Genomic DNA, 17,388 nt, shown 5'->3' with positions numbered 1-17,388 from the left:
AATGTTCAACCTGAAAAATGATTTGAAATACTTATTTTTTGTTTGAACACATCATTGAATTTTTCAAAGTTCAGGACAAAAACTTTCAAATACATTTTATTTTTTCGAATGATCAAAACTTACGACCCTGATTTGGCTCCACAGGTCTACCTTTAAATAAAGCTGTTCTTTCTCAGTTCTGTAATTCTCCAGAGGCTACCGACTCTTCCCCTCTCTCATAAACACTGTGCAGTACAGCTGTGTGAGGCATTCCTCATTTTGCATGCTGTAAATGCCCATTTCTCGCTATATTTTGCACACTTCTCAGCTCTGCTTCTATAAATTCTGATATTCTATATATATATGCATATATCTGACTCAAAGTATATCGTGGTATTCCTAATGGACCTACTTGTTTGCATGTTTGTGTTTCTTCTTCTTATATGTTTTCATTCTAAAACAGTTATACATTTGTGTCTTTTTACCACTTATGTCCTCTTACTGTGTTCATGTATGAAGCGCTTAGGTTACAAGTGTTCCGGGTCATGGTGCTGATGTAGAAGATGAGTTTAATGTCAGAAAATAATTTTCCTACAGTTTGTAAGATGGTGTCTCAGTCAAGTGTTTTATCTGACGTCCAACTCATGGGAAAAAAAACCCTTTTATTTGAATAAATCCGCCAACACAAGCCTCTAGTCTGCCTTAATACAGTTATTGGACTGAGCGCTGCCAAAACATGGATGACCTACACTCTGCCCTGTTCCTGAACGCATCCTGTGTGACATTGATTAAGGACTGGAGCTTCTGATGTTAATTTGCTGCAAACTGTGGGATAGTCCAATGATTAGACACAGTGTCTAGACGGTTAGATGGGTGATGTATTTTACATGTTAGTAGTATGTGAATACACACACACAGAGCGAGAGAGAGAGAGAGAGAGAGAGGGAGAGCGCTACCTTGGAGAGTTCAGTCATCAGCGTGCTGTTCTGTAGTCTGAAGTCTTCCTCCTGACTGTGGAGCTTCCCCTGAAGCATCTCATTCTCACTCAGCAGCGCCTCCACCTCCTGAAGCACCACAACAACAACAAGAGCAAATATTTAAAATAAATTCTTACAGTCCATATTCTATAATGTCTTATTGCCTTTGCACATGTATGCTCAGGAAACGTGGTAAAAAATGTAACTTAAACAAGGAACGATTTGAAAAAGTGACCCAGTACTTTTTAAAGCTGACATTTAGAAATAAACAAGGCTGGTGAAACAGGTATTCAACATATAAATATAACAATGTTAAAACTACTGAAATATTTGAACAAAATATACAAATCTAGGTCCAATACTAATGTAAAATGTACAATAATCAGTCAGGTGATAAAGTGTAATCCTGCCGTAAGCATAACAAACAACCAACAAACTCACCTGAGCTTTCTTGCTCTTATTCAAAGCCTGAGGAGACAGAAAATCACACTGATGAATATAAACACATCTGCAGTCTGAAATAACTGACAGCCAGGAGGTTTCACAAAAGAAACGGTTAATATCTTTATTATAAGAGCATAACAACATCTCACATCAGACCTCAAGTGAAAGAAAAATATGAATCATTTCTAATAAATAATAAAGCATTCCTTGCCTTCTGTGCTTTGACAAAATCTCTTTCCAAAACCGCATTCTTCTGACGGACGGCGTTCAGTTCTGAAACACAACAAACATTATTGATCAAACATGAACTTATAATATACCTGCTTTCTCCTGATGTTAACTGTAGTAGGCTGTTTGCACGCTGCAAGACGTCACAGTGTAACCCGAGTGAACCAGGGGTTTGAAACACAAGTTAATTATTTATTTTATGAAGAAAACAGAGTGACACCTGTGCTGAATTTCTCTGTTCACCAGTCACTGAATTCAACAAATTAAATATGACAACCCTGCACAGATTACAGGCTTTTGTAGAGGACTTAAATTAAAGCACATTTCTTTATACTTGGTATATGTTGGGTAAGGACGCCATGTAATATGAAGAGCTATTGTAAGAGAGAAACTAAAGCAAACTAAAAACACTCAAGCACTTGCTTGATCTTAAAGAGAATACGTGTTAAAGTAAAGATATAAACTGCTTTGTTGACCGCAGCAGGGATAAAGTAATTTATAAGAAACAATACTTTAATATAGACTATTATCAGCAAACATGCAGAGGTGTTTTACCGGCCGAGTTCTTCCTGAGATCATCAGACAGCTGGTAGTTCTGAGTCCTGAGCTCCAACAGCTGAGCCTACACACACACACACACACACACACACACACACACACACACACACACACACACACACACACACACACACACACACACACCTTATATCAGTATGACCTGGTGTTTTGTCATCCTGCTTTACACCCTGCTCTTACAAGCAGAAAAAGAAGCGTGATGGCTCCTCGTGATGAGGACAGCTTCACAGCTAGCTTCTCAATCGCCCAGATATAAAATGGAAAGAATGGGTCAAGCCCAGTCATGCTGTGTCAGTTATCATACTGTAACTACCTGTACGAAGTGCTAATGATTCAATAAAAAGGAAAATGCACGCCCTATAAAAGATAAGATAAGAGAACTGTATTTACTCTTTGGGCCATTCTTGTGCAGCAGTTGCAGTCTGAAGCAAGAAAAAGTGCAATAATAAAGAGATGAAATAAAGAAAATAAAAGCACTAAAGATGCAAAAGGTCCCAAAGCTAAATAAATATACATCCAGCAATGGAATCAGGCGAATGGTAAGTATATTATAACAGGTTATCAAGTTGCACATGTAAAATATTCATATGACAAATGCTAATTAAGTAAACTAAGTACATTTAATCATTCTTTTACTTGAATATTTCTGTTTTCTTCTACTTAACCCACTACATCTCAAAGGTAAATGTTGTACTTTGTATTGCATTAGGCCTGCAGTAACTTTAGTTTATTTTTCAGGTTATTGTTCCTTCCCCTTCCTCTCCAGTGAACACACGCCTCTGCAGATGTGTTCATGTTGAATGTGTTTGATACTGAATGATGAAGTGAAATCCTCCTACTCATTTTCACAGAGTGGTTTTGTGAGGATCAGATTACTCTGTCAACTCTGCCTGTTTACACACTGAGGGACAGACTGAATACTTATATTAAATGTATCATTACTTTGCTATAAATGACAGCTAACCCTGGGCTGTTCAATCAAATAGAAACCCATCTGAGACCCCGTGACTCGGTCCCGTGGATGCTAACATGTTAGCATACTGCAGATAAAAATAAGGGTTAGCTTCAGGAAAGCTACATGTTTCTCTACCAACAGAGGCGGCTAAGCTAGCTTGGGCTAACTGAGCTAGCATGCTGTTGTAAACTGTCAATACAAATGTGTTTTCTCTCGGTATGTTATTTCATGACTGGCACTTCATCTCAGACTGACCTGAAATTGTTAAATTAATAATAATATGTTTTAAGGTAAGCTTCCGGACAACCGTTAACTTCTAACGGCTACTAACGGTTAGCATGGGAGAGCTAACTGTCAGTGATGTCACACCTGCAGCAACTGACAGGTGTGACATCACACAACTGACAGTCAACCGACGTGAAACAATAAAGGTCGGGTTTATTTTTCATGAATCTTACCTGCATCCGATGGAACTCCTCCTCTGACAGAGCCTGGGACAGGGCCATGTTTACCTGAGGTAGGCTAGCAGGCTAAGCTAGCGGAGGAGACGGAGGAGGAACAGAGAAGAGAAGACGAAGAAGAAGAAGAGGAGCTCTCACTCTGACTCTGTTTCACAGAACCAAGAAACAACATCAGTCAGATGGGGCTAAAGCCTGCCTGCTGCTCCAGCGGAGAATAATGAATTAATATCCTTTAATCAGAGGTGGGAGAAGTACTCAGATCTTGCACTGGATTAAAAGTAGAAGTACCAGAGTGTAGGAATACTCTGTCACAGTAAAAGTCCTGCATTCAATATGTATCTCGAGTAAAAAGTACAACAATATAATCATCTAAATAAACTTAAAGTACCAAAAGGCAAAGTAGTCCCTGTTCAGATTGGTCCATTTCAGAATAATATCTCTGATATGTTTTATAATGATTGATCATTAAAGTGTTCTCAGAGCTGGTAAAGGTGCAGCTAGTTTGAATGGCTTTGTATACTGCAGGGTAGCTGCTGGATTTACTGCAGGTGAACTACAGTCTGATTTAAGGGAGATTATATTTCAGATCATTAATCCTAATTTGCCTAGCAACTAAAGGGATTAAATAAAAGTGGAGTAAAAGTACAAGGAAGCATAAAATGGAAATAGTCAAGTAAAGTATAAGTACCTCTAAATTGTACTTGAGTACATTACTTGAGGAAATGTACTTAGATACTTTACACCACTGTTGAGAATGTATTCAGGTAATTCATTAAGTAAAAACCTTGCACCAAACTTGAAAAGTACAGTGAAACTATCATATGACAACACTGCATTTATGTTGTATTTAAGTAAAAAAACCTAAAACCTAACAACACAATACAAATACATACAATAACATGGAAATAATTATATGATTCTGCTCTTTCTCCACAACTCACACAATTATCTCAGTATTTATCCTGTGTACAGTACGACTTACAAAAAACGATGCAAAAACAAATAGGGGAGGCTGTGGCTCAGTGGGATACATCTATGGATCAGGGGAGCACAAGTTCAATCACGTCACCCACAATTGTACCCACAAAAACAGAGTTGTGTTTATCAGTCTTTCATTCAACAACATCAGATATTTCAGGGGAAATAAATTCAAATCAAGGCCAATGTCTTTTCCACTGAAATGTGTTCCAGTTCTGTCCTGTTTAGTTTGTAGTTGGTTCACCCTAAGAACCAAATTTGTTTTCCACCGTCCAAATATCAAACGAGAGAGAGGTATTGGTATTGAACAGGAGGTCAACATTTTTAAATATTGTAAATGACTTATTTTAGGGAAAATAATTTCATTACATGTCACTTTTATCCAAAACGACTTCCATACACTCAATGCTGTGGTTGATGTGGGAATTGTATCACTGGATCAGGAGAAAGCGTTTGATAGGGTGGACCATGGTTTTCTCTTTTCTACTTTAAAAGCTTTTGGTTTTGGAGATGGTTTTGTGTCACTGCTGGGTTTGATGTATAAGGAAGCTGCTTGTTTGGTGAAAGTTAGTGGTGGGCTGAGCTCTCCCATTCAGGTTCGGAGAGGCATTAGACAGGGATGTCCTATCTCTGGACAGCTATGCTGTTTATCTATAGAATCTCTTTTGAATATTTTAAGATCCAGCTTATGCTGATGACATCAGTGTGTTTGTCAAGGACCAAAGGGATGTAGACTTCCTGGGTATTAGTATAAATCTGTATGAACGGGCATCTTCAGCAAAAGTGAACTGGGGAAAAAGTGAAGCGTTGCAGGTAGGGCAGTGGGCGGACAGGGAAACACCAAAGTTACGAGGACACCTCAGCTGGGGAAGGCAGGGCATGAGAATTGTGGGTGTTTTTTTTGGAACAGAGGAGTATCAGGTGAAGAATTGGGAGGGTGCCGTTGAGAGAGTGTGTGTCTGACCGTCTAAATGGAAATAGTTGCTGCCTCAGCTTTCCTATAGGGGGAGGGTCCTGGTCATCATTAACTTGGTTGCCTCGGCTCTTTGGCACAGGCTCATAGTCTTACCTCCACCAAGAGGCCTGACTGAGGGAATTCAGAGGGCAGTTGTGGATTTCTTCTGGTCGGGGCACCACTGGTTGAGATCAGCGGTACTGTACCTGCCTGTACAGGAGGGAGGACAGGGCCTGGTGAACATCGCATCACAGCTTTCAGGCTGCAAACAGCTCAGAGACTGCTATACAACTTCGGCCTGCCATGGATGGAGACTGTCTGTGTACTGCTCAGGAGAGCTGAACGCTTAGGATACGACAAACATTTGTTCCGGCTTCAGCCTCAATCCATAGATCTAACTGGTTTGACATCTTTTTACTAGTCAGTCTTACAGGCATGGCAGGTTTTTAACTTTCCATCAGAAAGCTGTGATGACACCAGGGATGTGGCTATTTGAGGAGCCCCTCTTTGGGAACAGTTTTATCACCTCTCAGGTTCTGTCCTCTGTCAGCCTGAGATCCAGACTGAGAGAAGCTGGCGGTGTGAAACTGGGGCATCTCATGAAGACCTCCATCGCCCGTCTATCTGACCTGCTCAACATCAGATCCAACAGACTGCTGACCAGGCTGGTGGAGGAGGTCTGTGCTTCCCTGCCAGAAGTCCTCAGAGTATTTGCTGAAGACAGAACTATATCGGACCAATGGGATGATGAGTACGAGTACATCTTTCCTGCCCTGGCTGTCTCTCCTGCTGTGGGACAGTGGCAGGATGAAGAGGACATGCTGCTGTCTCTAAAAACTCCGGCGGTAAGAGACCTTGAGACTTTGGGGGAAAAAAGCAGCCTATGACATTAGTGTGAGGGTTTCAAACTTACGCTCCCTGGCAGGGGTGAAGGAGTCGAGGTGGACAGAGTTTTTTGGCGGAGGATCGTCCCCGAGAGGCTGCTGGCGGTCCCTGTACAAACCCCCCGTTGACAAACGGACCGGTGACCTCCAGTGGAGGATAGTACATGGGGCCAAAGCTACGAACAGGTATCTGGTGCACCTCAATCCTGACACAGGGGAGGGCTGTCCTTTCTGCGCACAAACAGAAACTTTACATCATGTGTTTGTTCAGTGTCCCAGGCTGGTGAGACTTTTCAGTCAACTACAGTCATGGTTTCAGGGCTTAGGAGAACTCTTTTCTTTTTGTCTGTTTATTTATGGTCCACCCTACTCCGCAAAGAAAAAATATGTACACACACTAATCAATTTCATTTCAGGACTGGCCAAACTATCTATTTGGTAAACAAGGAAAACCCGTGTGAGGGGTGAGGGCTCAGAGGACGCAGCTCTGATGCTGAGCGGGCTGCTGGCAGCTGGGCTCAGGGTGGAGTTAGATTTTTACAAACTAACCAAAAGGACTGAAATGTTTGGGAACATTTGGGGTGTGCAGGATGTGCTGTGTTCAGTCTGAGACAACTCTCTGGTTCTGAATTTCTAATCTTTTTCTTTATTTTATTTTTTCTGTTTTGGGGCTGCTGTATGAATTTGTTTTGTTGTGGTTTTAATAACAGAAAACTAATGCAATTGAAACTAACTAAAAATAAAGGTCTGTTTAAAATGAAAAATCTCTCTCTCTCTCTCTCTCTCTCTCTCTCTCTCAGCATGACATACAGACATGCCTCAAAACGAAACTTAAATCTTAACAGGGCCCTCCTTGTTACAGGGTGATGTTAGAGTAAGGCTGTGGTTGATGTGGGAATTGTATCACTGGATAAGGAGAAAGCATTTGACAGCCTACAAAGACCCCTAAGTTAAAAAATCCCAGCATGTCTTCAGAGGAATTTCCTCTCATTGCAGTGGGTAAGTAAGATCTGGGAGAGATTCCCATTTAAGACCCCTAAGACCTTGTTTCCTCCCTCAGCTGCTGCTTTTATATCTGACCAAAGAAGCTGAAGGAAGTACACACCGACATACTCATATTTGGTCATTGCTTCCGGGTGCGGGATTGGATATGAACAGACATGCCTCAAAATGTCCCATTGAGACAGGGGCCTCCTTTTTACAGGCTGATGTTAGAGTGAGGGGGGGGGGGGGGCGGCCTGTCGATGGTTGTATAAACTTCCACAGGAAAGTTTTTTTTTTGGTATTTATAAATGTGCAGATGCAGAACTTTGACCATTGTCAGTCGATGCCAGCTGAACATCAGAGATGGAGAGCCTGTTAAGAGAATCGTCACTGAGAAGCTGAGCACCTACGCTGCGATCATCTTTATGTTTACCTACACTATTTTACTCGACAGGGATTTTGCCTGCACCTGCAAACCACAAGTCGGTGCCTGCTTCCTGTACTTGCTTCTGCCACCCTTCATGATACTTTTCTTAATACTGATGACGGACAGGTCTTTCCAAAGAGTCTGTAAATACCAGTGCTCACAATGGGAATGCTGCTGCAGTCGTTGCTGTTTTTATGTCAAGCACATTTTGAGGGCATTATTTGTCGGCATGCTGTGGGTTGCTTTTTTGTTCTTCGATGGAGACTGGTATGTTTGCTGTTGGACTCACGGCTCTGAACCACAGGAACAGTTAGCCTGCAAAGCTGAGGGGAGTTTAACGGTCAACGACACAGTTCTGATAACTGAACTGAAGAACACATCCCGGGTGAGTGCTTCCACTGTTGATCTACTTTATCAGCATCAGTTCTATCTAAAGTAATGCAGCTGTATTATAACCATCTCTCTCTCTTTCTTTCTTCAGGTTATCGGTGCCTGTGTTCTACTTGGAATTGTTGCAGTGGCTTTCTTCTTGCCTTTGTGTTTCAGATCGAAATGCTGTTGCTCCAGCAAAGTATTTCTGTATGAAAAACTGATTATAATGGAGGAGGCTAAAGTGCTGAAAGAGGTTTTGAGGAATTCAGCAAAAGAGAAGTTGACTGAAGGAATCAAGAAAAAAATCAATGGAGACAATTGGGAAGAGTGTTTCAATGTTGCCAGAACACTGATTAAACAGCAGCAGTCGACTCAACGAACAGAGGTTGTATGTGACATCTTCATGACTGGTTTTGTCGTACTATCAGTGTAAAACCCACAGATGTTTAGTTTATTGTAACATAATACAATGAAAAGCAGCCATTCCTATAGCCCGAGGTAAAGAATAAAAATGAACTCAGGCTTTTTAGAGTAAGTAAAAATCTGCAGGTTTACTGATTATGAAGAATGCTAAAATGTAATGATATAACATAACTGAATAACATGCAACAGTTCACATTTCTCTATTTAATCAGCGGCTGCAAAACGTCTGGACCTTACAATCTCTGAAATGAAAACCAAACAGTTTGCTCTTAAATTCATGTAAATGCACTGTGCTCAATGCGCCAGGTGATGGTGCCAGACAGGCTGTTAGTGTGTTTGTTGTATTCACCTCCTGCTCTCTTTTCTCTCAGGCTGCTGGTCCAGAGAGATGATACGCTTGTCAGATCGACTAGAGGCGGCAGTGGCTGAGTCTTTATGGACATTGCTTCGTAGCCGAGGGTCGTCGGTTAAATACTTCTTCATGCATAAATATGGCTTAAAATGATTGAGAATGAACAGTTTTTTATGTCAATATAACAACATGTATTTTGCTTTTACTTAGAGATATATTCAGGAAATAAGAATTGTATATAAAACATAAAAATGAATAAGTATATTTTTTTATTGAGTTCATTAAACTTTGTATTTGAACATTTTGTTTGTGGCTCCTTTGTGGATTTTCTTTTTTTTACCTGCAATTAAAATGTAATCAAGTCAAAATAAATTCAGCTTATTATTATTTTAGGTGTGCATGCATGTTTTCAGGGTAACTCATTCCTCATAATGCTGAAATATGACGTGAGGTGAGTCCATACCTATGAGGTTAAAGTAAAGAAAACAAGTTCAGGATGATCTGAAAGGGTTTATATTTGTTGGAACATTTCCAGTGTGGGATTCCTGACGGCACACAGCACGGTGTCACTCACAATGACGGTGAGCGGCTCTGACTAAAGAGAGCCTTTTTAAAATACACAGTATGACAAAACACCAACAATCAATACTAAATCTGAGACAGTTCCGTATTTCTTCCACTAAGAAAACAAACCTCTGTTCCATGGTGCAACGACAGCTGGAACTGCAACAACAACTTTAGGGCAGCACTGATCGAGGATTTCTGTAACTGTTGAAGTCTGATCCCAATTTCTGATCCACTAACAAGTCCTTAAACACTGCAGAGCCCAGACCGTGTTCCTGTCAGTGTTTACTTCCTGTCTTCTACCCTCTTTCTCTTTCTTGATGCTCCTTAGCAATGGCCATTACAGTCCTCGACCGCTGTCTGTACTACTGAATCAACAACGTGTCACATGTTCTGAATTGATTGATCAGAATCAAGTATTCAACTAAACCGCATTCGCTATCATTTTGTCTGCAATTGTTAGTGCTGAGGTTCTGGTCGGTGGAGAACAAATGTGGTTCTTAGGGTGAACCAGCACTAGCAACTAAAATATCCCCAGGACAGAACTGGAATACATGTCATTGGAAAAGGTATTAGCCTTGACCCTCTTGTGGCCCCCCCTCGAAAGGACACATACAACCCTCTCTCCTTTCCTCCTTACCCACATCTCTAAAAATGGGAGTAGCCTACAAACGAGCTGATTCAGATTTGCTGCCGATACGACGTCATATCGGAAATGTGGGCTTGCCTGACATTGAACTGCTGGCAACGACCTGCCCACGTGACACGTCCCAACCTATCGTCCACAATATACAGTCGCGAGCTGAATCCCCTCTGCAGCACCTCTGTGTGTGTGTGTGTGTGTGTGTGTGTGTGTGTGTGTGTGTGTGTGTGTGTGTGTGTTCAGCAGGATGTCTGCAGGAGGGACTGAGAGTTGTTGTTTATATATAATATAATGTCTCTGTTCTAGCAGTAAACACTGAGAAAGGTTTCAGAAATAATGCTGGCTGTGGTTTGGAACATAATACGGTGTTTAATCACGGCAGCCTTTAGCAGAGTTTCTCCCTTAGAAACTTCCCTCTTCACACAGAGAGATCATGACGCTCCAAAGGGGCGTGGCCAGTTTCACCTCCAAAGGGGCGTGGCCAGTTTCAACTCAGCTCACATTTAAAGCAACAGTCACAGAATCAGCACTTCAGTAACAGGGCTGAAATAGAGGGGGATGAGGCATGCTGCAATGGGTGATCTGTTTGGTATTTTGAGCAAAACACTTCACAGATGTATGCATTGTATAGATGTTACCCTACAATATATTTTTCAAATATAGCATAATAGAAGGCGTTTAACACATTTGCTTTCATTTCCATATATGATATGTTTTGCTGTTTTGTTTGCACTTGCTAAACCACCATGTTTTTACTTTCTGTTAGAAAAGGCGCTTTGCACAGTGTGTAGAGCCGGGTTTAGGATGCTTACACCTTCCAAGAACTCAGCATAAAACAATACCACAATACGACCCTTGCACTTGTGGGTTCAGTTCTCAGGCCCTTATTTTCGTCTTGTGCTGCGCAACTTTGCATGCATCCTGTGTCATTGCTTCACCCCATCTTCAAAGGTTCACTGAAACAAAACACAACAACACTTGTTGCTGTTCTGAAAGAGTTCTGGAGGATGCTCATGCATTGTTGTGTGCAATGATCTGTGAATTCCTTTTCATTATGAAACGATAAGAAAATAAACTTTGTAAAAACTTTACATTGGACAAAACATTTTCAACACTTCCGCATTTATTTTATTTTTCCATCCAGATAGGGATTTCACTAAATGGTCCCTTTTTAAAATAGAGACAAAAAACACCTTTTCCACTGAGTCGATGACAAGGCCAGTGAATCAGATTCGGTGTCCACTGCAGCGGCACTCGCTCTCAGCCTCGACACTCACACAGACACCACCTATTCACACCGAGTGCTGCATATTCTAGAATCAGAATCAAGTTTATTGCCAGGTAAGTTTACACATACAAGGAATTTTACTTGGTGTCTGGTGGTGCGAACATTTAACAATCTAAGAAAATAGGTTGTAAGAGGAGGTGAAAAATATAAAGATGATAAAAATGAGTATTTTTAAGAAACTATTTAGCATAAAATATCAAATGCTAAAGACAAGTATTTATACCACATTTGAATTTAAATATACAAAGAACCTTAACAACTAACAAAACAGAAACACTTGAAACAATGAAAATATGGAACTATGTGTATTTTAAAGTGGAGGGCTGTGCAGACATGCAGTCAGAGCTGAGCATGAACATGGCTCCCAGTATTGAGAAAGAAAGAAGAACCAGATGTTGTTCACATGATGTGCATTAATGTAATGCATCATGTTTGTGGGGGGGTTAAAGGGTTAGTGTCAGTGGGGGAACAGGGCCTTGTTGATGGGGCCGGTAGCAGAGGGGAAACTTTTCAGGTGGTGAGAGGTGTTGGTCCTGATGGAGCGCAGCCTCCTGCCAGAGAGGAGCAGGGGTAAACAGTTTATGTCCAGGGTGGGAGGGGTCCGACAGAATCTTCCCTGCCCTCCTCAGGGTCCTCGAGGCATGCAGTTCAAGGATGGCAGATGATACGCTGCAGCCTGCCCTTCTCCTTGGCTCTAGCGTACCAGATGGTGATGGAGGAGGTGAGGATGGACTCGATGATGGAGGAGGTGAGGATGGACTCGATGATGGAGGAGGTGAGGATGGACTCGATGATGGAGGAGGTGAGGATGGACTCGATGATGGAGGAGGTGAGGATGGACTCGATGATGGAGGAGGTGAGGATGGACTCAATGATGGAGGAGGTGAGGATGGACTCGGTGATGGAGGAGGTGAGGATGGACTCAATGATGGAGGAGGTGAGGATGGACTCGGTGATGGAGGAGGTGAGGATGGACTCAATGATGGAGGAGGTGAGGATTGAGGAGGTGAGGATGGACTCGATGATGGAGGAGGTGAGGATGGACTCGATGATGGAGGAGGTGAGGATGGACTCGATGATGGAGGAGGTGAGGATGGACTCGATGATGGAGGAGGTGAGGATGGACTCGATGATGGAGGAGGTGAGGATGGACTCGATGATGGAGGAGGTGAGGATGGACTCGATGATGGAGGAGGTGAGGATGGACTCGATGATGGAGGAGGTGAGGATGGACTCGATGATGGAGGAGGTGAGGATGGACTCGATGATGGAGGAGGTGAGGATGGACTCGATGATGGAGGAGGTGAGGATGGACTCGATGATGGAGGAGGTGAGGATGGACTCGATGATGGAGGAGGTGAGGATGGACTCGATGATGGAGGAGGTGAGGATGGACTCGATGATGGAGGAGGTGAGGATGGACTCGATGATGGAGGAGGTGAGGATGGACTCGATGATATGATGGAGGAGTGAGGATGGACTCGATGATGGAGGAGGTGAGGACGGACTCGATGATGGAGGAGGTGAGGATGGACTCGATGATGGAGGAGGTGAGGATGGACTCGATGATGGAGGATTAGAGGTTCACCATCATCGTCTTTCTTTTTGAATAATGCTGAGATTGAAAAAGTGCTAGAATGGCACTACAAACATATTGTATATATAAACATATGCACAAAATAAACCAGACACGTGTAATGATTATCTAATATTCCCCAAACCCATTTGCTATCCATTTGCTACATGACGCTACACTGACGTCAAAAAGTGTCCTTTCGGGTTCTGGTCAGTGGAAAACAAATGTGGTTCTTAGGGTGACCCAACTACAACATCTTTTCTTTCTCTCCTGCTGACAGAAGTTTCACCGTCTCTATCGGTGACTTTGTGTAAGACTCCTCTCCGCTGTCTTGTGGTGTCCGGCAGGGCTCGGTCTTGGGGCCTCTGTTATTCTTGCTATATCTGCTACCCTTGGAACAGATCATAAACACATTTAATATTACATACCACTTATATGCGGACGATATCCAGCTCCACATTTCGTTTAAACCTAGAGAGGCTTTTAGGATATTGCCTGCAGGCAATCCAGAATGCTGCTGCTAGACTACTCCCCCGGTCACATAAACGGTCTCACATTACCCCGATACTCAGATCTCTCCACTGGCTCTCTGTAGCTTATAGGATCCAGTTTAAAATCCTCACCCTCACCCACAGAGCATTGCACGGTCAGACTCCTGCATACAGTATGTGGCTGACCTGTTTCACCCGTGGTGATCGAGCGTTCGAGGCTGTGGCTCCTAAGTTATGGAACGCTCTGCCCACACACAGCTGATTCTGTAGAGTCTTTTAAATGTCATTTAAAGACATTTGTGTTTGGGTAACTTCTGAGCTTTTATTCTACGTTATTGTATGTTTATATTGTGTGCTTATTGTTTATTCTGTTTGATTGTGTATTGTGTTTTTAGCCTGGCTTTAATCGTAGGATGTTTTAATGCTTTGTCAAGCACTTTGTGACTTTGTCTGTGAAAAGCGCTTTATAAATAAATGTTACTTACTTATTCACAAACTAAACTAACCCCAGGACAGAACTGGAACACATGTCGGTGTTTTCAGACTTGAACCCCCCTGTGACCTCCTTCAAAAGAACAATCTGATCAATCAATTTGTGATGGTGTTGAAGCAAAGACTGATAAAAACAACTCTGTAAAACAAGACACAAGGAAACAGAAATGGGAGGAAATGGTGGTTGCTGCGATGCTTTCGCTGTGAAGTCTCTTCCTGACACGATACCAGTGTTGCTGTCGATGCTTCTAAAAACTAACAGGAAATAGTTTTTGTTGTGGGTATAATATATACGCATGTATACGTATGTGCAGATGCAGAACTTTGACTATTGTCAGTCGATGCTAGCTGAACATCAGAGATGGAGAGCCTGTTAAGAGGAATCGTCACTGAGAAGCTGAGCACCTACGCTGCGATCATCTTTATGTTTACCTACACTATTTTACTCGACAGGGATTTTGCCTGCACCTGCAAACCACAAGTCGGTGCCTGCTTCCTGTACTTGCTTCTGCCACCCTTCATGATACTTTTCTTAATACTGATAACGGACAGGTCTTTCCAAAGAGTCTTTAAATACCAGTGCTCACAATGGGAACGCTGCTGCAGTCGTTGGTTTTTTTTTTATGTCAAGCACATTTTGAGGGCATTATTTGTCGGCATGCTGTGGGTTGCTTTTTTGTTCTTTGATGGAGACTGGTATGTTTGCTGTCGGACTCACGGCTCTGAACCACAGGAACAGTTAGCCTGCAAAGCTAAGGGGAGTTTAACGGTCAACGACACAGTTCTGATAGCTGAACTGAAGAACACATCCCGGGTGAGTGCTTCCACTCTTGATCTACTTTATCAGCATCAGTTCTATCTAAAGTAATGCAGCTGTATTATAACCATCTCTCTCTCTTTCTTTCTTCAGGTTATCGGTGCCTGTGTTCTACTTGGAATTGTTGCAGTGGCTTTCTTCTTGCCTTTGTGTTTCAGATCGAAATGCTGTTGCTCCAGCAAAGTATTTCTGTATGAAAAACTGATTATAATGGAGGAGGCTAAAGTGCTGAAAGAGGTTTTGAGGAATTCAGCAAAAGAGAAGTTGACTGAAGGAATCAAGAAAAAAAATCAATGGAGACAATTGGGAAGAGTGTTTCAATGTTGCCAAAATGCTGATTGAAGAAAACAAACCAAGGACCACTTCTGAAGACCAAGGAGGCCAAGGAGGAGACCAAGAAGGAGTCCAAGAAGGAGACCAGAAGGAGACCAAGAAGAAGTCCAAGAAAGAGACCAAGAAGGAGACCAAGAAGAAGTCCAAGAAGGAGACCAAGAAGGAGACCAAGGAAGAGACCAAGGAGGAGACCAAGAAGGAGACCAAGAAGGAGACCAAGAAGGAGACCAAGAAGAAGTCCAAGAAAGAGACCAAGAAGGAGACCAAGAAGAAGTCCAAGAAGGAGACCAAGAAGGAGACCAAGGAAGAGACCAAGGAGGAGACCAAGAAGGAGACCAAGAAGGAGACCAAGAAGGAGACCAAGAAGGAGACCAAGGAAGAGACCAAGGAGGAGACCAAGAAGGAGACCAGGAAGGAGACCAGGAAGAAGTCCAAGAAAGAGACCAAGAAGGAGACCAAGAAGGAGACCAAGAAGGAGACCAAGAAGGAGACCAAGGAAGAGACCAAGGAGGAGACCAAGAAGGAGACCAAGAAGGAGACCAAGAAGAAGTCCAAGAAAGAGACCAAGAAGGAGACCAAGAAGGAGACCAAGAAGGAGACCAAGAAGGAGACCAAGGAAGAGACCAAGGAGGAGACCAAGAAGGAGACCAGGAAGGAGACCAGGAAGAAGTCCAAGAAGGAGACCAAGAAGGAGACCAAGGAAGAGACCAAGAAGGAGACCAAGAAGGAGACCAAGGAAGAGACCAAGGAGGAGACCAAGGAGGAGACCCTAATCAAGAGGAGCGCAAACTGCTTAAACCAACTAAGAAGCAGGTAAAGAAAACATTTGCACAAGCAAGCCGATCCACTTTTCCATGTTGATAAGAATATTAAAATGAGAAAAATAATAGGACAAAAAAAACTACAAACTACATTTAGAATAGTTAAAAATGTGCGTTAATTTTGATATTAGAATGTCCTTTTATGTTAGATCATCATCATCATCATCATCCTCATCATCATCATCCTCATCATCATCCTCATCATCATCATCATCATCATCCTCCTCATCATCACTGTCATTTAAATAGATGTAAATGCACTGTGCTCAATGCGCCAGGTGATGGTGCCAGACAGGCTGTTAGTGTGTTTGTTGTATTCACCTCCTGCTCTCTTTTCTCTCAGGCTGCTGATCCAGGAGAGATGAGACGCTTGTTGGATTGCTCTATATGCGGCAGTGGCCGAGTCTTTACGGAGACTACTTGGTAACGGAGGGTCGCGGGTTAAATACACCTTTGCTTTAAAGTATTATAAATTAACCATTTTGGTTTTTTTGTCTGTATAACCACATTTTGCTTTTACTTAGAGATTTATTAAGGAATTAAGAATTGTATACAAACACTTGCTTGATAATGATCTGATAAATAAATAATAAGTATATTTATTTATTGAGTTCATTAAACTTTGTATTTGAACATTTTGTTTGTGGCTCCTTTGTGGATTTTCTTTTTTTTACCTGTAATTAAAATGTAATCAAGTCAAAATAAATTCAGCTTATTATTATTTTAGGTGTGCATGCATGTTTTCAGGGTAACTCATTCCTCATAATGCTGAAATGTGACGTGAGGTGAGTCCATACCTATGAGGTTAAAGTAAAGAAAACAAGTTCAGGATGATCTGAAAGGGTTTATATTTGTTGGAACATTTCCAGTGTGGGATTCCTGACGGCACACAGCACGGTGTCACTCACAATGACGGTGAGCGGCTCTGACTAAAGAGAGCCTTTTTAAAATACACAGTTTGACAAAACACCAACAATCAATACTAAATCCGAGCCAGTTCCAATCGCATTTGTATAATAACAACATACTGTACATCAAATAAAAACGATCAATTTCTCAAACATCTGTGCAAAGATCCCCAAAGTCCCTCGAACACCACCACCGACAAAGTGCATAACTGGAAGAACACTGTATGCTATGCATATCTTCAACACTCACATACTGGAGGTTTCACTGAAGCACAGGACAGCAGGAGTCATTATATGACAACATCCAATGGAATTAGCTTAACGTCACACTTGACACCTTACACACATCATCACACACTGAGTAAAATGTACAGCTTGCAACAAACAGATATGCATGCAGCATATGCATTTATATCATCATATTATCTTCATACAATACAAGAGTAATCCAATGACCATA

At 42.0% G+C, this 17,388-nt stretch overlaps 3 protein-coding genes and 1 long non-coding RNA gene across 11 annotated transcripts in view; 2 read left to right on the top strand and 2 right to left on the bottom strand.

Annotated features, from left to right (window-relative positions):
- Window positions 1-3,764, bottom strand: part of gripap1 (GRIP1 associated protein 1) — a 37,935-nt gene extending 34,171 nt beyond the window's left edge. For 4 of the 5 annotated variants that reach the window (XM_063885823.1, XM_063885840.1, XM_063885832.1 and 1 more), the window contains exons 1-5: window positions 3,618-3,763; window positions 2,184-2,250; window positions 1,612-1,673; window positions 1,398-1,424; window positions 936-1,043 (exon numbers count right to left, since the gene is read on the bottom strand). In XM_063885823.1, coding sequence (XP_063741893.1) covers window positions 936-1,043; window positions 1,398-1,424; window positions 1,612-1,673; window positions 2,184-2,250; window positions 3,618-3,665 — 312 coding nt within the window. In that variant the 5' untranslated portion in view covers window positions 3,666-3,763. Of the gene's footprint in view, window positions 1-935; window positions 1,044-1,397; window positions 1,425-1,611; window positions 1,674-2,183; window positions 2,251-3,617 lie in introns of all 5 variants that reach the window. The other variant, XM_063885814.1, reaches the window with a different exon arrangement.
- A 3,921-nt stretch (window positions 3,765-7,685) lies between these two features.
- On the top strand, window positions 7,686-9,299 carry LOC134860284 (uncharacterized). The gene is made up of 2 exons (XR_010165221.1): window positions 7,686-8,233; window positions 8,330-9,299. It is a non-coding gene; the product is annotated as an uncharacterized LOC134860284 (long non-coding RNA).
- A 4,958-nt stretch (window positions 9,300-14,257) lies between these two features.
- Window positions 14,258-16,658, top strand: LOC134860102 (probable inactive protein kinase DDB_G0270444). 3 transcript variants are annotated; one of them, XM_063877051.1, is made up of 4 exons: window positions 14,259-14,863; window positions 14,960-16,012; window positions 16,170-16,271; window positions 16,364-16,658. In XM_063877051.1, the coding sequence occupies exons 2-3, from the start codon at window positions 15,198-15,200 to the stop codon at window positions 16,267-16,269; spliced, it is 915 nt and encodes a 304-aa protein (XP_063733121.1). In that variant the 5' UTR covers window positions 14,259-14,863; window positions 14,960-15,197; the 3' UTR covers window positions 16,270-16,271; window positions 16,364-16,658. The 3 variants fall into 3 exon arrangements, with proteins under 3 accessions (XP_063733046.1, XP_063733121.1, XP_063733198.1); XM_063876976.1 differs by having other exon boundaries at window positions 14,258-14,863; window positions 16,170-16,658; XM_063877128.1 differs by lacking the exon at window positions 16,170-16,271 and having other exon boundaries at window positions 14,260-14,863.
- Window positions 16,659-16,851: 193 nt separating this feature from the next.
- Window positions 16,852-17,388, bottom strand: part of sema3ga (sema domain, immunoglobulin domain (Ig), short basic domain, secreted, (semaphorin) 3Ga) — a 34,652-nt gene continuing 34,115 nt past the window's right edge. For both annotated transcript variants that reach the window (XM_063876800.1, XM_063876877.1), the window contains exon 18: window positions 16,852-17,388. This exon is cut by the window's right edge and continues 1,172 nt beyond it. The gene's annotated coding sequence lies outside the window, so the exon portion shown is untranslated.

The sequence above is a fragment of the Eleginops maclovinus genome, chromosome 1 (assembly GCF_036324505.1).
Source record: "Eleginops maclovinus isolate JMC-PN-2008 ecotype Puerto Natales chromosome 1, JC_Emac_rtc_rv5, whole genome shotgun sequence".
Lineage (NCBI taxonomy): Eukaryota > Metazoa > Chordata > Actinopteri > Perciformes > Eleginopidae > Eleginops > Eleginops maclovinus.
The sequence above is the reverse complement of the archived record's forward strand: the minus strand, read 5'-3'. Positions and strand labels throughout refer to the sequence as shown.

What these genes read in the sequence shown, in the direction of transcription:
- LOC134860102 (XM_063876976.1), top strand. Translation starts at nt 15,198, where the DNA reads ATGCTGATTGAAGAAAACAAACCAAGGACCACTTCTGAAGACCAAGGA. An exon ending in TTAAACCAACTAAGAAGCAG is followed by an intron (nt 16,013 to 16,169) that starts GTAAAGAAAACA and finishes CTTTTATGTTAG; the next exon opens with ATCATCATCATCATCATCAT.